We start from the raw sequence: 18872 nt of genomic DNA on the forward strand, positions 1-18872 counted from the left end.
TGGGGGGTGCCTTGTGGTTTTGGGGGCCAGAAGGGGAGGTGTGACATGCTGCTGGGCTGCATCTGCAACCGGGACAGCCTGGTCCCCAGGAATGCCAGGTCCCGTGCGACTCCACAGAGGTTTTGTGGCCAAAGGTGTCCCCGTCTTCCCCACAAAGTGCTGGCCAAAAGCCTTAGCAAATGCCACCTGATTGAAGGCATGTTGTGAAGACTCCTGGATAAGCAGGGCTTTTCACTGCTGTCATCGCTAGGATTATGAAACCAAGAGGAGGTCGTGGTTGAGACATAGAGGTGTGTAAAACACCGTGTGTGGTGCAATGACAAAAGTTTTCTGGCTGGGGAAACTGAGGCACAAAGGCATGAAGTGTCCTATCTAGGACTGCGCAAGCTGATGGTGCCAGAGGCAGGCGTTGCGCTTGTTTTTCTACTGGAACTGCAGCCTACAGCCTAGCAATAAAATCATCTCTCCATTGGGCTCTGATTGCTGCTGGTTAGAAGAGAGTAAAACTCACCTTGCTGCATGCCTGTGCTGCTGTGCCCCTGTGTGTAACATGGGTCCACCTGGGGACGGGCTCTCTCTGCCTCTTCCCCTTGCTTGGCTTATCATGAAAGGTCGGGTGCCCTCCATTCCCTGGTAAAGCTGTTCCCCAGCTGATGCCACTCTGAGTGGAGCTGCTGTGAGCTCCAGGCAGAGGAAGGTGGCTCCGAAATCAAGCGGCCACTGTTCGCCACTGCTGCGCATCGCCCTTCAGCATCCCTTCTCCCTGGGGTGGCTCCTCATGACCTGTGTCATCCTTTCGTGTGGCCACACTGATGAGGGGGTACAGAAGTGAGGACAGAGGTGGCACCACACACTGGCACGCTTGCAGGTTGGGAGCAGCCTGGCTCATTGCCATCTCCAGGGCCATCACTGGGCTGCCCTGAGCAGGTCCAGGGCTGTCACCAAATGATCTGAGCAGGTCCAGGACCATGACTGGGCTGCTCTGAGCAGGTCTGGGGCCATCACCAGGCTGGTCTGAGCAGGATGCTGGGGGAGGAGGCACAGACTGGCCACCACCATCCCATGTGGGGCCCATGTGTGAGCTACCCGCTGGTGGGTCTGGGCTGAACCATCTGTTTGGGTTTATTCAGAGTTAGGGGATTTTGTCAATAGATCTCGTATTTTTGATTTTGTTCAGTCAGAGAAATGCAACATTCACGTTCAGGAAGCTTAAGGATTTTAGTATTTAAAATTTTCCCATTTTTCTGCAGCTAGAAGAATGGACACAGCTTTCTCTCCGTGCTCCCCCTGCCCAGTCCTGCCCTCTCACCCAGACCAACCCACATGTAAACTTTCTTCTTTGACAAGAGTTTTTATTCAGTTTTAAATTAAAAAAAAAAAAAAAGAAATGTCGCAGCAATTTTCTGAATATTCAAGAGCCATTTTGCTTTCCCAGTGCTTCTGAGGAAAGGTGGTGGCCTGCCCTAATTATTCATGTGTTTGACAGTGCCGTCCCGTTCGCCTCCATCCCATCCTGCAGACCCCTGTAGCCTCACTGGGATGTCTCAGCCGCCACGCACCAGGTCCTGGGCATGGTGAGAGACCCTGGAAAAAATAAGCAACCCATTCCCAAACAGGTCCTGTGCCTCCGTTTCCATCATTAAATACTAGTAGCTCGCTGTGATTCATCTATGTCTCTTCAGCACTGTGAAACACATGGAGGGAGGGCGCTTGCAGGATGTGGCCAGCGGTGGCATCTGCAGCCCAGCACTGCTCTCACACCGGTGTCTGTCTCATGTGTTACAGCTCGAGCTAGAGTGCATTAACCCCAAAAAGCAAAAGAAGAAAAAGAATTACAAGAACTCTGGGATCATCATTGTCAAGTCCTGCAAAGTGAGTACACTGTTGGGATGTTTCCTTCTGCTCCTGACCAAGCTCGGGCCTTCCTGAGCTCCACCCATCCCTTCTTCTGCCTCCAGAACCCTTGTGTTTCCAAGCACAGCACTGGTGAAGCATGAATAAAAGTGTGATTTCCCTTCTGATTGGGTTTCTCTCCACTTGGAGCATCTGAGGTACCATGTTGCTGGTGCCACCTCGTGCCTGGGTGGCTGCAGACCAAGGAGGAGGTGGTGTTCAACATGGGCAGCATCTGCGTGAAGCCCAGGCTGCAGGCACCTACCAACTGCTCGGTGTCTCCTTGGGAGCAAGGTTTGGGTGCGGGTGGGAGAGGTCTTTCTTCTGAGCTGGGGTGTTGGTGAAGTCCTCCCATCATATGGCAGCAGCAGAGCAAGGAAAGCACCAACATGGCTCTTCCTGCACCAGATCTGTGGGTGGTGTGAGACTGTTTTGGCCATGGGGAGAGGATCTTTCATTCAATTCACCATGATGAACACTTCCAGCTCTCAAGGATCCAGGCTTCCCACACCAGCTTTGGACCAACACGTGGCCCTGTTTGGCCCCATGTGACTCATGAAGCACCAAAACGTGGCTGTGGGAGACCCAAGCGATTCCTCCTATTGCTTTGCCACGTGGCTGAAGGTCCCTGAAGGCTCAAACTCACAGTGACCAGGGGCTTGGGCACTTTCCGTGTATTTATTTTTCTTTTGTTCTTCAACAAAATTGCTGAAATTGTGCAAATAAAATTGTGAAAATTGCTGAAACACTTTTTAACTGTTTTTCTTTCAGATCACCAGAGATTTCTCCTTCCTGGACTACATCCTGGGAGGCTGCCAGCTGATGTTTACTGTAAGGACTTTTGCTCCTCTTTGCCCAATAATAGTCACACATATGCAGTGGTCAAAACGGGAGGGAGGTTCTGTGTGAGATTCGGCACCAGCTTGGGTGGCTTTTCGTGGCAATGAGGAACTGCCCTGTTAAACCACATGGTTTGGGGGGTTTTGGGGGGTTGTTACTGTGATTCTCAGGTGCGTCCAGTAGCATGGAGGGAGCTGGCTAGGCTTTGGCTGAAAATCAGACTTGCACAAAGACCTTCTGACCCGTCACAAAATGTTACCAACTTCTCTCCCCGTTGCAGGGTTTAACCACCCTCCAGTTTTTTAAGGAAGCTCTCCTTATTTTGAAGCCAGCTGAGAGGCTTTGGGCTGTTAATGAGATGGTTTTCTGCATTTTTACTGGCGTTTCCGCCTTCTTTCAAGCTGGACTACAGCTTGTCAGGAGTAACTAATCAAGGGCATTACAACCCCGAGTGAAACTGCCACAATACAGAAGCAGAATTTTCAATTTCTGCAAACTTTTCTGGTGCAGTATCCGGAGAGCTGCGGGCACTCACAGTATTTCAGTTTGTATTTTGTTGTTTCATCTAAAAACATGATGGGGGGAGAGTAGGAGGAGGAGGAAGAGTTGCCATAGGAACAGGAGCGATTGGGAGAGCTTTTTGTGTGCTGTTCTATGTGCTAAGGAAGGTCTTGGTGCTGGAGAGCAGATAGAAGAGAAAATCATTAAATTTATTGGTAGCACGGAGCTCTTGTGTGAATTAGGCTCGAATGCAGAAATCTCCCCTCCATCCCCCATCTAAACATCTGCTGGTTACTGGAGGGTTTCTCCCCCTCCTGAGGCATTTCCAAAAACCTGGGTGGGTTTTGCAATGGGTGCAACACTGCAGAAATGCCTGAGCGGGTTGGAGGACACTGCCATGGACACCCCTGCAATTTGGAAAGGTCACTGGTGTCCTCCCTGCCACGGGATACGGTGGGGAGAGAAGGGCTGAAGCCACAGAGAAGAGGGGGGCACTGTGCCCGACTGCTTGCCTCATGCTGGAGGCAGACCAGCTGCATCCCTCTGAAATATGTTGCCTAAGTGCTGCTCTTGGTGGAATGCTTGCAGGAGTGGGGCCTGCGCCTGTCTGCCTCCACTGAGCCCCCTCCCCGTGCCTCAGTTTCCCTCTTGCTCTCTGAGTGTCCCCATGGTGGCTCGGCAGGAGCTGGGTGCACGGGTGTGGGTGTTACAGCAGTGAACCACAGGTTGGTAAGGCTGTAAGGTCGCTTGACAAAGAAGCTGTGTTTTCACAGAACCATGGGATAGTTTGGGTTGGAAGGGACTTTTGAAGACCATCAATCCAACCCACCTGCCATAGGCAGGGACACTTTGCACCAGACCAGATTGCTCAAAGCTCCATCCAAGCTGACCTTGTACACTTCTAGGGATGGGGCATCCACAACTTCTCTGGGCAACCTGTGCCAGTGTCTCACCACCTTCATCGTACGACATTTCTCCCTCCAATCTAAACCTACCCTCTTCCAATTTAAAACCATGTCCCCTGTCAAGCCTGTTTTACCAGCCAGGGTGGTGGCACGTCCTGGGCTGTGACGTCTTCTTGCCCCAGCCAGGCCAAGGTCCCTTCTCAGCCAAATCGCAGTTCATCCTCTCCCATTATGGATACGGAGCAAAATCCCTCGCGAATCCCCTGAGCTCAATTTAGCAGACAGAGTTATTTTGGGTTTTGCCTATTTGCTAAGCAAACAAGGCAAGCGCAGTCACGCCTCCTGCTCGCCTCTTCCCAACTCTTCCTTCCCAGTCATTTCAAATCAGGTGGCTCAGCGTCTCGCCTCTTCTGACCAGATTTAACTGGGTCTGAGATAGGCATTTCCACAAATGTCTTTAAATAGAAAACCTAATTGAGGAGGGAGAAAAATTAGTGCCTTGCTGACAAAGTCCCCTGAGAGCTCAGTGTATATTGGTCCCCAGGGAAGCCTGGTGAAGAGAGGGAAAGATCTTCTCAGGATTATGACTCTTTGGTCAAAGACCTTGAGATCCAAATGCCCATGCTGCCCTGGCTGCTTTGGTGTCCATGAGGCTGCTCAGTTCCTGAGCTTAATGCCTGAGAGATGGGCGGCGAGAGTCCTGAGCTGGAGATGCTGGTGGCTTGCTGCAGGAACAGGGGCTGCTTCGGGACACCTCATGTGATGCTTGCTGGTGAAAAATGTGGATGTAATAGTGAATAAAAAGTTTGAGGTTTGGGTGTTGATGGGACTGTGTGGACCTCAAAGGCCATGGAGGCTCAGTGACCAGGTCTGTGGTGGTGTCTGCTAATGGAGGACGGGTCTGTGCTTCTCTCTTGTCCCCCAGGTTGGGATTGACTTCACAGCCTCCAATGGGAACCCACGAGACCCCTCCTCTTTGCACTATATCAACCCCATGGGGACAAATGAGTACTTGTCGGCTATCTGGGCTGTCGGCCAGATCATCCAGGACTATGACTCGTAAGCACCCTGCCCTTCTGCTTCCACCCCTGTTCTGCAGACGTTCCCCTGGCTTCCCGAGGGGCTGCTGGCATGCGTGTACCTTGATTTCCTGACTGCAAAGTCAGGGCCAAATAATACCTTGCTTTTGAAAAGCTCCTTGGGGGAAAATTGGCATACACATTGGGGTGCAGGAGGAGGAGAGGGTAAGCACAGGTTTTCTCCTCTCCCCCATCACCACTGTTGAGAGGAAGGGTATGTTAGCAGGGATGGAGAAGCCTCTGCTGGGGGCAGCTGAGGAGCAGCCACTCGGTGCTTTCTTGGTGCAGAGGCAGATGCCCTCAGCTTGCTGGTATTTGCCGTTGGTAGCTGTGCTGCCAGGCTGCCTTGTTCCGCAGCCGCCCTGAGGTGTGCAACACAGAAAAATATCATCTCAGACATCGGACAGAGAAAACAAAGCAGAAATCTGTTGGTCTCGCCTTGCTGGATTTTGTGACCAAAATGGATAGTTAATTTTTTTAAAATCTCCAGGGTTACACATCTGCAAGAGGCTCGGGTGTTTGGGCAAGAGGATGCTCCTGATCCCTGTGGGTGAGGAAGCAAAGCTGGACTCTTTCTTCTCTAAAGATCAAAAGCCAAAGGAGAACATCTATTCTCTCTCTGTTCAGCTCTCATGATTTTTAAAGGCACTGTGTTGTTTTGGGAGAAGGGAAGGCTGACACTTTTTTTAGCTGGCGCTTTCACTGTAGCTGGGCGTTGGGCAGCTGGTAGCACAGGGAGGCCGTAGCAAGAGCCGTGCAAGTCTGCTTCGTGTGTGTAAATACACCCATCCCTTTTTCTTCTCTTTTAGAGACAAGATGTTTCCTGCTCTGGGATTCGGCGCCCAGCTCCCGCCGGACTGGAAGGTGAAGTGTTGCGGCCATCTGCACATTTGAGATGGGTTTGTCCTGATATTGCCTGGGCAGGAGCGGAGCTGCTGGGGCTTCCCAGCTGGCTCAGTCGGGGAAAAGCTGTCAGGCAGAGGAGGAATGGGCGGATGCAGGATTTCAGCTGGTGGAGAATGAGATGTGGCAGTGTGGGTGGGTGGCGAGGCAGGGATGGGGCACGGGCAGCCTGTTCCTCCCTTCTAAGCTGGCATGAAAGCAGCAGCTCCCTGGCATTAACGGGCAGAGCCAGGCGTTGATTCATTTTCCTGGCAGGAGGCAGGAACAATTCTGGGCAAGGGAAAAGGCCCCTGGATGAATGTGTCAGACAGCGGCAAAGTCTGGAAGGGGGCTGGGAGCTGGGTAGCCTTGACGTGATGTTGCGTGGGCAGAGCCTGCAAGGACTGGAGCAGAGGGGCTTTCCCAAAAGCCACCGCGATCTTTTGTTGGGATTAGGGGTTAAAAGCACCCTGGTCCTGCAAGGGCTTGAGCTGGAGCATCCTGCTTATCAGGTGGGCAGGGGCTGGGGCTGCCTCTGCAGCCCACGCTGGTTGATGGGAGCATCTTCTCATGGCTGAGATGTGCTGGGACGCCACCATCTTTCATTACTGGCTGGGTCTTTTAGTTGCTCTTTGCTCACACCCTTAATGTGCGTTTTCTTTCTGCTCGCTTGTTTTGAGAAGTTCCCAGCTTCGGGCTGGGGTTGAATCTCGGCGAGCCTTTTGTGGTCTTTGGAAGCGGAGCTGTGCTCTGGGCTGGGCGCAGCAGGGCACGTAAGTCATGAGCGGCCATCAATCAGGCCAGGAAGCTGATCGCTGCCAGCCCTCGAGGCTGGGGACGTCTTGCCCTCTCTGGCTTTGCGCTTTTCTCTGCTCTCCTGGCAGCCAAAATTCATGTGACTCAAGTGGGAGCTCTCGCCGTTTCCCAGCCACAGGAGAAGATCCCTCCATGTGCACTTTGGAGCTGATTCATCCTCCTTGGCCGGCAAATGTCTCTGGTCTGTCACTTCACCACTTTTGGTGGGAAAATCTTGGTAGGCAGCTTCCAAGGACTAACAGCCAGCTGCCGTTGGGGATTTATTACTTGGGGAAGGGAATTGGAATGGAAAACGCAGAGAGGATGGAAAGGGTACAGTGGCTCAGGCTGCTGGGGGAATGGGTCACGGTGATCATCCTGCTCTGCTGCCGATGTGTACGGGACAGTGCTGGTGGGAAGGGTGTTGCTGGGCTGGAAGCAACCTTTCCTGCAAGGCTGGAGGCAGGTACCAGGTCGAGGATGCTGATTGTGGCTGCCTTCTGCAGCCTGCCACAGAGATATTTCTTGCTGCTCCCACGGGCCTAGGGCTGCTCTGTAAGCCCGACCAGAGAAACCACCTCATTTTCTCCCAGAATGATGTCTAAGTCCATGTAAACCCCAGTGCAGAGCAGCTCTCCCTCCCCAGGTGCTTGACCCGTGCCTAAAGGTCACCAGCCCTCACGCCTGCAGTGACCCATCGGTTGTCTCACGTTAGCAGTGGGGGCACCCCCCGTGCACTCCTCCAGCCTCAGGCTTCATCCGTCCCCAGCTCGTCTGGCCCTCGGCGTCTGTGCATCACTGTCTCGGCTCACTCATTAAAGGTTTTTTGGCCATCAAGGCTCGTTGGGTGATTTCAAAGCCAAAGCAGCAGTTCTTCATTGAAACCCGTGCCCCGTGTTACGGCGGGCAGGCGGCAGGGAGCAGTGTGGCCAGTGATACTCCCAGGGTGACATGAGGAAGGGTGGCTGTTGTACCCACAGACCGGAGTGAAAATGGGGAAGATCATTAAGAGATAAGAGCCGTATAAATGACGCTTTGTGCTCCCGTTGCCATGGCTCCCCCAAAGCTTCCCAGGCACCCGTCGGAGCGAGATGTTTTGCACACAAAAGTCTCATTGGAAATGTCAAAGAACATCTTGCCGTGTAACAGCTCTGTAGAGAGCCTCGAGCAGTTTCCCAGTAGGGAACAGGAGAGGGAAGCAGATGGGTTGCGTTTTCTGGGGGATGAGCAAAGGCAAGGCGACAGCGGAGAGGGTGATGCTTAACATCAGAGCCCCACCGGTCGCCCTGGGTTTGGGAGATGGGGTCAGCCAAAGGAAGCTGGCAGCTTCGCCAATGTACCTCCCCCAAGGCTTTCCACCCATTTGCCTTTTTTTAACATATATAGGGAAACTGAGTCACAGCAGGGGTGGCATCGCTCGGGGAGGTGGCACAGAACCCTCTGCGGGGTCGGTTCTCTGGCACAGGCTCCGGGCTGTGGGAAGTGATGGAACTACAGCTGTCTCCATCCAGGACTGGCAGAGGGCACAGGCTGGCTGCAGACAGATGTCCTACCCCTTGGGGTGGCTTGAAAGAGTTTCCCCCTGTCAGTTACTGGTGAATGTGATACCTGTAGGTGCTCCATATACATTTAATTGGCCTCCACAGAAACTGTTTTTCAAAGTACGAGCTGAATAGGGAACAAGATCCTTCTTTTAAAATTATTATTATTTTGAAGCCTTCCTGTTGAATTTTCTAGCAGAGACATATATATAATATCGGTAAAAACTCCAGAGGGGGTTTTGCAGCACTTCTGCCATGCGGGGGGTCTGCTCTGTAGACAGTGAGGAACAGAGCTCCAAACCGTTCCGCTGCTGCTTTAAAGAAAGAGAAACCCCTCTTTTGCAGTGCAAAACATGGAAATATTTTTGCTTGCCTTGTCTATAAATACTCGTATGGCAGAATTTTGAACATCTAAAAAAAAAAAAAAGCGAGGCCTCTACAACTGAAAATCAAGAAATTTGAATTTGGATATATTGCCCAAAATTGAGGCTTCTACAAGAAAGGGCGTATGCAAAACACAGTCATACATTTCAGACTGAGTCTCTAACCCTGGGGTTACTGGTGGCTGGGAGCGTTACTGGTTGTGCTCAACAGGCATGGAGAGACCCAAGCAGACTGTTGACGTTCACCGGTCCGACAGCTCGTCAGCTTTGCAGCACGGGGAGGACTTTTGGTTGACCTACTTTTGTTTGGTTGCTATTTCCCACCCCACAGCCTCTTGCAAAAATAGTTTCTGCTGCTTTCGACACAATGCCCAGTATAATTGGAAAGTCTGAATCAGATGCGTGTTGCTTTTGCAGTCTCAGGAGGACTTCTGCTTCACACGGCGCTTTAGAGGACAGTCGTTTTGCCAGCATTATGAATATGCATGTCCCGAAGCGATCCCCTGGCTGAGAAGCTCAGCAAACCTCCACCCTTCTGAGAGGGAGAAAATATCCTTGTTTTGTAATTCTGGCACGAACAGAGCGGGAGCTTTTTGTTTCAGAGCCCTTGATTTGGTAGCCTGAAAGCCCTAATCACCCCCTCCAACCTTTGGAGGTGCTGGAAGAGGCAATTGCACACCCTTGGTGCTCCTGAGAGTCTTTTGCTTCTTACGTTGCCTAAACTGCAGGTAGCAGAGTGAGGAATGCCTCAGCCCCCAGATGTGATAGTTGTTCCCCAAGCAAGCTGTTGACCCACGCCAACATTGGCAAGGTTCATACTGAAGGCCAGGAGTCCTGACCCTCTCTTGCACCCAGGCCATTGAGCTGCCCTGCCTTTGCTGGTTCAAAGCAACCGTTGCCCAGTGTTTTGTGGTTTCTGTCTGCAGGTTCTCCCTGGGGAAGTAGATGAGGAAGGTTTTGTGATTCACAGCCAGCACTGCTGTTTGGTTTCTCTGGCTGGGCTAGTGCAACAGGCCAGGGATCAGGGTGTGCAGGGCTATCTGCTGTTGCCAGTGTCCCACAGGACCTTTGCACGAGAGCAGCTCCCTCAGCTTCAAAGGAGGTGGTGGAAAACCTAAAGGATCTTGCACCTGCCTTGGAGGAGGGATGGTTTCACCATCAATGAAAACCAGCCCAGACTGTGCTGGGACTTGCTGTCTGTCACACTCAAGCGTTCACGTCACCTCTCCTGTGCTGCCTTTCACCATCATGATGACCGAGATGGTGAAGCTAATCATCTGCTGGCTTTGTCCTGGTAGCTGATCACCTCCTCCCTGCCTCCTGCTGTGCCGTGCCACTTTCAGAGAGATGGGGAACCGAGATGCTGCCAGAATTGGGGCTTCCTGTGATGTTAATTGACTTTTCTCCCTTTATAACCCGCAATAAGATGAAGTAATTTCTCCTAGTGACTGGTGAGATGTCCCAGCTGGCTGAGAGCGTCCCTTCTGCGTGCTTTCCCTCTGGGCACCCACTGAGAAGCCGTGTGGACAAACCTACTTTGATAGCTGTAGAAGGATGTGTGGTGTGATAATTTCAGGTGGCTCCATGATGGTGGGATTGATGAGCCAGTCCATCCTCAAATGCTGCTCAACCCTGACCACGTTGGTGTCAGCTGCTCCTCGCTGTTTGGGTAGCAGAGGGCTGGGAAGTGTTGCTGACTCAGCAGGATGTACTCTAACGTCTGTGACCGCCGGGTCCTTCTCCGGGGGAGCAGCAGACCCAAACCAGCATTGCAGCATCAGCTAAACTGATAGTGAGCAACCTGCTCTGCACTGGCCCTTCATGTTAATTTGGGTCTTTTCTTCTCCACAGGTGTCCCATGAGTTTGCCATTAACTTCAATCCCACGAACCCGTTCTGCTCAGGTAAGCATCTACTAGGTCTTAGATGCCTTCAGCGTCTTCCTTCCTTCCCTCTGCATTTCTCCAGTAACATCTCAGGGACTTTTCAAGGTCTGTTCAGAGACAGACATTAATGATGAAGCAGAGCACATGCTAATGGTGCACTCAGAGGAAAGCAGAGAAAATTTGGGGGTGTGTAGGAAGGCCCAGGGTAAAATGCAACTGGATTCAGACAGTGAAAAATCCGCCTTCGCTCTGATGTCTGGTGTGTCCTACCAGCCGTCTGCTCCTGCAGCAAGCCTGCAAGAAACACTAGGCCTGTTTAGCAGATGGGGAATTCAGTCTTAATTCTTCATTTAGCAGCTGAGAGCTGGTCACTGAGAGCATGGCTGAAGAACTGCTCAGATCTAAGTGGTCTCCAAAACTCGTCTGGTTTGACCAGCTACTGTGGTCTCCAAAAGTCATCTGGTTTGGCCTCTGCAAAACAGTGGCTTGGGCAGCCTCCAAACCTGGCTCGCTGGTTCATGAAAGGTGCCTGTGAACATCTGCTTTTCTGCTGCCTTTGCTTCGTTCAGTCCCTCTCCAGTAGCTATAAAGCATTCACTGGACCTGATTTACTGCAGGCGTTACGGGGTGCAGGAGGCACCATCCTGCAGCTCTTATCAGTGACAGGTCCTTCACAAAGAACTGATTATTAGCTGATTAATTGTGTAATTGGTCATTTTTTAATTACGCAGCCATGCATCCTTTCAGGAGAGCAGCCATTTACACGCATCCTTTCAGGAGAGCAGCTGTTCTGGTGTGGCAGAAGCAGAAGGGTCTCCGATGACCTGCAAGTCCCAAACACAGTTTGGGAGCTCAGAGGGTGCTGCTGGGATTGCTTTGCTTCTCTCAGTTACCTCTGCTCCATGTCTGTGTGGTTTTGGTTATGCTCAGAGAGCAGGAGTTGCTTTTCTTTTTGCTCCTCCTCTTTGGCTGATTGTGAGATTTCTGCAGAAACCCAAGGAAAGCCTTCTTTGACTGTGGACACTACAAGGGCTCTCTTACCCCAGGAGGTCTGAGGACCCACTACAAAATGACTAAAGAACAAAGCCCTGGTATTAGAAAACTTGAGTTGGGGTGGATGAAACTTGTGGAGCTGGATGAATTTGGAGAGGAAAAAGACAGATCTAACTTCAGCTCCCATGACAACATTAGCTAATGATGCTTAATTGGATTTGGGGTGGGCCTGGGCCGTGGCTCATTGTAATGCCTGGCTTCTCTGCTTTCCCTGAAGGGGTGGAGGGCATTGTCCAAGCGTACTCGGCCTGCCTGCCCCACATCCGCTTCTATGGACCCACCAACTTCTCCCCCATCGTCAACCACGTGGCCCGTTTCGCCGCTCAGGCCACCCAACAGGAGGCTGCATCCGTAAGTCCGTAAGATCCCATGATGTGATGGCAATCCCCATGGCTTTGGGCAGGGGAGGGCAAAGCCTGAGCTTGGTTTCGTGTCTTTCCCTTTGCTGTGGGCAGGGAGGCAGGGTCCTCCCACCAGGACCATTCCTGGGGTCCCTGCAGCTGTGGGCTCTCAGTTGGCTGTCGTCACTTCAGATGGAGAATGCAGAGTCATTGCAAATGCTTTTTAGGAAGCAAAAAATAACTCAGAAACTTGACAACAGTCAACAAAACTGCAGCTGTGGAAAATAAGAAATTATTGGGGAGAGAACTCAGATGAGGGTGGGAGATGCCATGAGGTGGGTGTCCCTTGGATTTATACAAATGTCTTATCTCAAAGAGGATCGAACAGCCCTGGGAATGGTAGTGAGAGAGTTGACACTCAGCAGCGTGGAGCAACTTCTGTATGGGAAGCAATAAGGCTGGCACCTTCTGGCCCAGGAGGTCAACTGGGAATATCAGAGATGCATAAAATCACGAATGGTGGAAAAGTGTTGATTTCTCCCTCATTCTTACGGGAAGGCCAGCAAGGTCCCCTGAGGAATGGCTGGGCATTGGGTATTCAACAGGCCAGTGCGCAGTGGAATCAGGGAGCTGAGACCACTCTGGGATGGTACTTGGGGCTGAGGACTCTGAAGGTCTGGAGAGGGAGGGGGTGTGCTCATGGCAGACCCAACTATCAAGGGCCATTCACCACCATGCCAGCATGAGCTTGGGCTCAGGAGTCCCTGACGTGTGCCAGCTAACAGCTGGCAGGAGACAGGAAAGAACAACTTTGTTCTCTCCTAATTTTTTTCCTAAAACATCCTCTGCTGAGTTCCAAGGGGCTTTGCTCTGAGAAGGCAACCTCTGTCCTTATGGATAAGTGGGGAACAATAGTCCTGAGGAGCATGGTTCTTGCTTTCAAAACAACCTCCTGCTCCTGCGTGCTGCAGGACTGTCCTGGGGTCCCTGGGGGTCACTAAGACGGTGATGCTGCTGCTGTAGCATGGGTGGGAAACACGAGCAACAGGGAAGAGACTGAGCATCTTCAAACCTTTAGCTAATTTCAACACATACCAAACAGCTGGAGGAAGCATCTCCCTCTCCTCTGTGAAGATCTCCCAGGGAGATCTGGGGGGTGCACATCCAGCCTTGCAAACAGCAGGAGAGAGCGAGCCCGTGCCGTGGTGTAAAGCGTGGTGTTTCTGACATGGCTGATGGCCAAATCTGAACCTTTTGCCAGGAGAAGACCTTTCTGGTATTTCCCTTCGAATAGCTTGTTATATTTGAGGGGGGAATTGCAGAAAACCACATGATGGCTCAGTTTGATCATTGCTTTTCACGCCACTTGGACAAGCAGAGGGCTCAGAGCCAGGCTTTGGGTTCCCGTGCAGCCGCTTCAGCCGCTCAGCAGGCCTGGAAGTCCCCGTTAATTAGTCCATCAGACCATTCACGTCCATATGTCAAAAAGCTGCTTGTTAGCGCAGGGGCCTCGCACAACCATACTGGGTTGTGCTGGGCCACAAGGGAGCCAGTGCCAGCGTGGTTTTGGAGGGCGAGGCTGGAGATTGAGGGGATGTCAGGGTGCCTGCTTGTGCCGGGAGCTGCAGCCATGGGTCCAGCCTTGCTGGTGGTGATGGGGGTGTCCTCTTAGGGGTGCAAAAAAGCCTCTAAAGACTGCAAGATAGAACTTGCTTGGGTGCCTGTTGGGTCCCTGTGGCAATGGGCTGCCTGCAGAGGATGGCAGGTCTAGCCCTTGGGTTTTGCTGGCCAAAAGCACCTCAGCTCGGGCATCAGCACGTACATGGCAGGAGCTGCCTTGAAGCCTTCCTGATTCCTGCCTGGAGTGGAGCTGGGTCACACCTGAACCCTCCTCCCAAGGGGACCTCTTTCAGCCTTGCCTTGAACACTGTTGCTCTTCCCAGCTCCAGGCACAAGGAAATATTGAATTTGGTTTAATTCAGCACAAATCCAGGTCGCTCCTCATTTTTTTGTTTTCTCTCTAGGCATCAGTGGGGGAGGGAGAAGCCCACAGGCTCCACACTGAGCAGAGGCGCTAATCATATGCAAATTGCACGCCTCCGTTGGCACTAATAGTTTAATCAAGGGAGATTTTAAATAATGGGCACTAATAGTGCCATCAGAGGCAAGCCTGGGTTTGGCTCTTTTTATTTGGAAGCACAAAGCGTTATTGATGAGGGATCTCGCTCCCTCGGGGTCTTCTCCTCTTCCATCCCATCTTCAACGCCTGCAGCAAAGCCATCCCTGATGCTCCCGGCTTTGGTGTCCATCTGGACCTGCCCTCCTCTTCCTCCTGCTCCCACTTGCTCCCAACATTTCAAATAAAACCAGAAAAACTCGTAGTTTTTCCATGGCAACACAGATCACAAACACTGGTGCCGTCAGCTCTTAAGGGATGGGAGGACTAAAATGTGTCAGAGTTGGGGGAGAGACAGAGGGATTAGACACGTTTTGACTCTTGGGGAAGGATTAATAAGCTTTGGGGATTTAAACCACACCTTTCCAGCAGGGTCCCTGCATCCAAACCTCCCCTTTTCTGACTGCATGCTGCTTAATGCTGCCTAATCCCTTCAAGCCCTGCTCACATGCGCGAGCCTAATTGCTGATATCATTAGCAAACGATCAGGAATCATCCCCAAAGTCCCCGTGGATTCAGAGATCGGCCATTTTAACAACAAAAATTGGAGAAAGGGGGAAGGTGCTGCCGGGTTGGTGTGCCAATGGAGACCTGGGGCCAGCCTAGTCCCTGCCCCAGCAGCTCCGGTCACGGCTCGGCAGAGGTGGCACCTGGCTGGGTACCACGGCTGGAGCCTGGGGGTGCCACCAGCACCCCTGCCCTGCTGCCATTTACTGACACCACCAAAATTGTCATCGGTCCCCGGGGAATCTCCCACCATGCTCCCATGCAAGGCCTACTGCTCCCTTGCCAGTAACGGTGCTCCCCACGGGCTCGCCCCGCTGCAGCCCCACAGGCTTTGAGACTGACCCCCAGCATCAGCTCTTATTCCACTTGGCCTCTGAAATATGTTGTGAGAAACATTTGATGAGCTCTGCTCCCCTCTCTTTCCCTGCATACTTTCCAGCATTTTTCTCTGATCCCGTTACAGATTTCACACAAAAAAGGGAACAACAGGAGAGAGTCCTTTCTGGGTTTCTTCTTTTTGACCGTGCACAGAGGCCAGTTTTGCACTGATTTGTTCACAGATACCGGCGGGATGGGGAGGAGGGGTGGAAGCAGCTTGAAGTCGGTCACATTATCAGGTTTTACACTTCCTCCCGTACTGGTTTCCAGACAGGGTCAGGCCCCAGCACTTGTCTTGCTTCCAGCGATGCCCAGTGCTGGCCACCCCATAGGAGCATGCAGGTCTTCTCCTGAAGTTTAGTCTTACCCTCCAGACTCAGATGTTGGAGTCTTGCTCTTTGGACCTACATCTCCCCGTGATTTGCTCTGAAAAGTTTGGATTTAGGGAAAAACTAAACGCTGGGCAGTGCTCTGCAGATAGGGCTAATACTTTGAAAGGGTTGGGATCGGGAAGGGGCTGGCTGCCTGCCCAGGCTCAGGAAAAGCTCCTCACCTGTGTCCTCAGGTTGTGTTTGAGCTCGCTGCAGCCTCGTTTGTACTTGGCGTTTAGCACTGGGGAGTGTCGAGGGAAGATGACGCTTAGGAAAGGTTTCAGGAGATGTGAGCTGGAGGAAAACCAAGAAAATGGGCTTGGGGCAGCATTCCCTCTCTTGCTTTTCCAGGACGACTGCGCTAGTGGTTTTCAGAGGAAATGGAAAGAATGAGGAGAGGAACAAAGGGCTTTAATGTGCTCAAGTGCTTGTTTTCGTCATTTCTCCAGCACACGCAGGCTGTGTAACGTGCCAAGATTGAGCCATTACTTTCCCTGGAGGCGGAGGAGATAGATAAGGTTTTCTTGGGGTCTGCATGCCCCAGATTTGCTGAGCTGGGTCCAGCAGGACTGTCCGTCTGTCCATCCTCCCCCAGCTCCATGGATCCACCCTGTCACCCTCCTTTCCCCATGAGAAGGGGAGCGGGTGCCCATGCTGCTGCTCTGGCACCCCCCCACGTTGCTGGTGCCCTCTGCATCCCCGCTCAGTGCTGCCGAGCCCCAGGGCTTTGTGCAGGAGGCAGACAAGCTCTGAGCCCAGGGCTGGGATGCAGGAGATGGGGACCGCCCCGAAACACGCCCTGCTGTGTGCGGGAAGGGGGGCAGATTTCACCTCCCAGCTGGGCTCGTGTCCTGGCCCCAAACTCCTCCTGGCTGTGACACAGAAGCTCTGCACAGGTTGGGTTTTTTTTTTCCATCAACTACAGTAAATCAGTAAATCAACAAAATATTTTGGGGTGGGAGTTGGTTTGTTGCTTGGTTATGATTTTTCAAAAACCAGGAGGAATGGGAGCACCTGAAATTTCTGGGTGCTGCTAAAACAGGGGGGGATACCAGCTGTCGTGGGAAGCACTGAACCTCCTGCTCCCAAATCCGTGGGGAACCTCCCTCCCCACGAAGTGCAGAGCATCCCAGCCACTCCCACCCCACAGGCTCCGGCTGCGGTGCGAGGGTGCCCCCGCATCCCACTGGGTCTGACCCTCCGCCCTCCCCTCCACAGCAATACTTCATCCTCCTCATCATCACGGATGGCGTGATCAGTGACATGGACGAGACGAGGCACGCCGTGGTGCAGGCGTCCAAGCTGCCCATGTCCATCATCATCGTGGGGGTGGGCAACGCCGACTTCGCCGCCATGGAGTTCCTGGATGGGGACAGCCGGGTCCTGCGCTCCTACACCGGCGAGGAGGCCGTGCGTGACATCGTCCAGTTCGTGCCCTTCCGGGATTTCCGCAACGTGAGTGTGGGCAGCGGGGAGGGGACCACAGGCAGAAACGGGGTCTCAAGCCTGGAAATGACCCTGGAAGTGGAGCAACCCCGGTAGAGGCATAGAGAGAGAGGCAAGAGGTAGAGGGCTGGCACCTGCCTGCCTTACCCTGGCCCTAAACTCCACATCCCTCAGTGATGCTCTAGTGTGAACCATGTAAATCAGCGCTGCAGGCCGGGGCAACAGTGCTCCGCGTCTCTGTAATGTGCTCCATGTGAGCATCCCCCTGTCTCCACCACCCCCTGTCATTGCCAGGTAGGTGGGAGCAAAAACCAGGGAATTAAGGCAGCGTCCAGGTTCCCACAGCAAGTTGGGGTGGCACTGGGCTCACATCCCTCGCTGCGATCCCATGCCGGTGGCTCCCACTCAGGCCTCAGCCAGCTCCTGTGATGTGCCATCTGCTGAATTGCCCTGGTCCCGGGGGTGACCCCCGAGCCCCCCCAGTCCCCTCCCAGTGCCTGTAGAAAGGGGTGACGCCAGCACTGGCCCTGCAGGTGTCCCCTCTGTGGACACGTGGGCTTCCTGCTGCCCACTGCCTGACCCACCATTGCACGCTGGAAAAAAGTTGATGAAGGAAGAAATTTAAAAAAACCCAAAAAAGTAAAAGTAAAAAAAAAGAAAAAAAAAAAAAAAGACCACATGAGATGCAGTTCTCTGCCCATCTTGATCAGCCAGGCGTCAGCCCTGGGTCGGACGCTGTTGCTGGCACAGGATTGCCAGAGGATGCAGAAAATCAGCTTATCTCCCCTCTTTTTGCAACTAGTGTCTTTCCATTTCACCTGCTGTTACTCAATACCTGCTTTTTCTAATCTACTGAGGATGTTTGATTCCTCCCTACCAGTGAATTATCTCCTGGAGGGAAGGTGTAGCATAGAATATAATAATCTCAGGTGTATCAAATGCTGGCTGCCAGTAGACTCTAGGGTGTATTAAATGAAATGCCTCGGTCTGGAGCTGGGGATGGCCCAGCCACCTTTGCTCGGTCAGTCCCCTATGGCTGTTTTTACACCGGTGTTTTGTCCCTTTCGCTCACAGGCCCCCAAGGAGACCCTGGCCAAAGCTGTGCTGGCAGAGCTGCCCCAGCAAGTCGTGCAGTACTTCAAGCACCAAAACCTGCCACCCATCAACTCGGAGCCTGCGTAGAGCTGTGCCAGGCTGTGCCCTCTGCATGTTGCTGAAGCCTGTTGGTCCTACCGAAAGTGCATGTTCCACATGCTTTTAAGAGAAGAATACCCTCCCTGAAACACTTTGTACTTCTTAATTTAATTGCTAAGTTCTTAAAACTCATCCCAGAGAAGCATCTGGATTCATTTTGTACAGTCCCAGCCTGAAGTAACACTAAGTGGCCAGGCCATGCCCTGGTCCTGCTCTGTTGAGTCATTTTTCAGTATTGAATGTACTTTGTATAATTTCAGTGGAACAGGATACAATTTTTACAATCAAAACTTGCTTTTTCCAAGCAATGAAATGCTTAATATATTATTATAATTCAATGAACTGGTCATTGTATAGTTCATGTATCTGTGTTGTACCTGTACATGTCATGCTCTATGTTCATTTTTATACTGTGTACATGTTATATTTGTTATACTCAGGTTAATAAAGAAACTTGGACATTTAAAACAAGAGTCTCCTAGATGGGAAGGTCTGGGAGCGTGGTCAGCAGTGCTGGGTGTTTGAGTCACCCGGACACGGGCTGTCCTGCTCCCCCAGCCGCTCACCCTGCACTCAGCGTTCCTGCTCACCGTGCCCCGGGATCAGCCCCAGGCCCTCAGTGGCAGCGTGCCAGAGGGTGATTTACTGACCCTGGAGGTGAATAGGGATGTCCCGGTGAGGGGGGCATCCCCTCACTCCCCC

The 18872-nt window shown here is 52.4% G+C and overlaps 1 protein-coding gene across 2 annotated transcripts in view; it reads left to right on the plus strand.

The window, feature by feature from the left end:
* Positions 1–18641, plus strand: part of CPNE2 (copine 2) — a 57181-nt gene extending 38540 nt beyond the window's left edge. For both annotated transcript variants that reach the window (XM_074882152.1, XM_074882151.1), the window contains exons 9-16: positions 1786–1872; positions 2665–2724; positions 5065–5198; positions 6028–6082; positions 10671–10722; positions 11975–12108; positions 16749–16985; positions 18051–18641. In XM_074882152.1, the coding sequence (XP_074738253.1) occupies positions 1786–1872; positions 2665–2724; positions 5065–5198; positions 6028–6082; positions 10671–10722; positions 11975–12108; positions 16749–16985; positions 18051–18158 (867 nt within the window). In that variant the 3' untranslated portion in view covers positions 18159–18641. The remainder of the gene's footprint in view (positions 1–1785; positions 1873–2664; positions 2725–5064; positions 5199–6027; positions 6083–10670; positions 10723–11974; positions 12109–16748; positions 16986–18050) is intronic.
* Positions 18642–18872: the final 231 nt, after the last annotated feature.

This window comes from Strix uralensis, chromosome 12 (assembly GCF_047716275.1).
Source record: "Strix uralensis isolate ZFMK-TIS-50842 chromosome 12, bStrUra1, whole genome shotgun sequence".
Classification (NCBI taxonomy): domain Eukaryota; kingdom Metazoa; phylum Chordata; class Aves; order Strigiformes; family Strigidae; genus Strix; species Strix uralensis.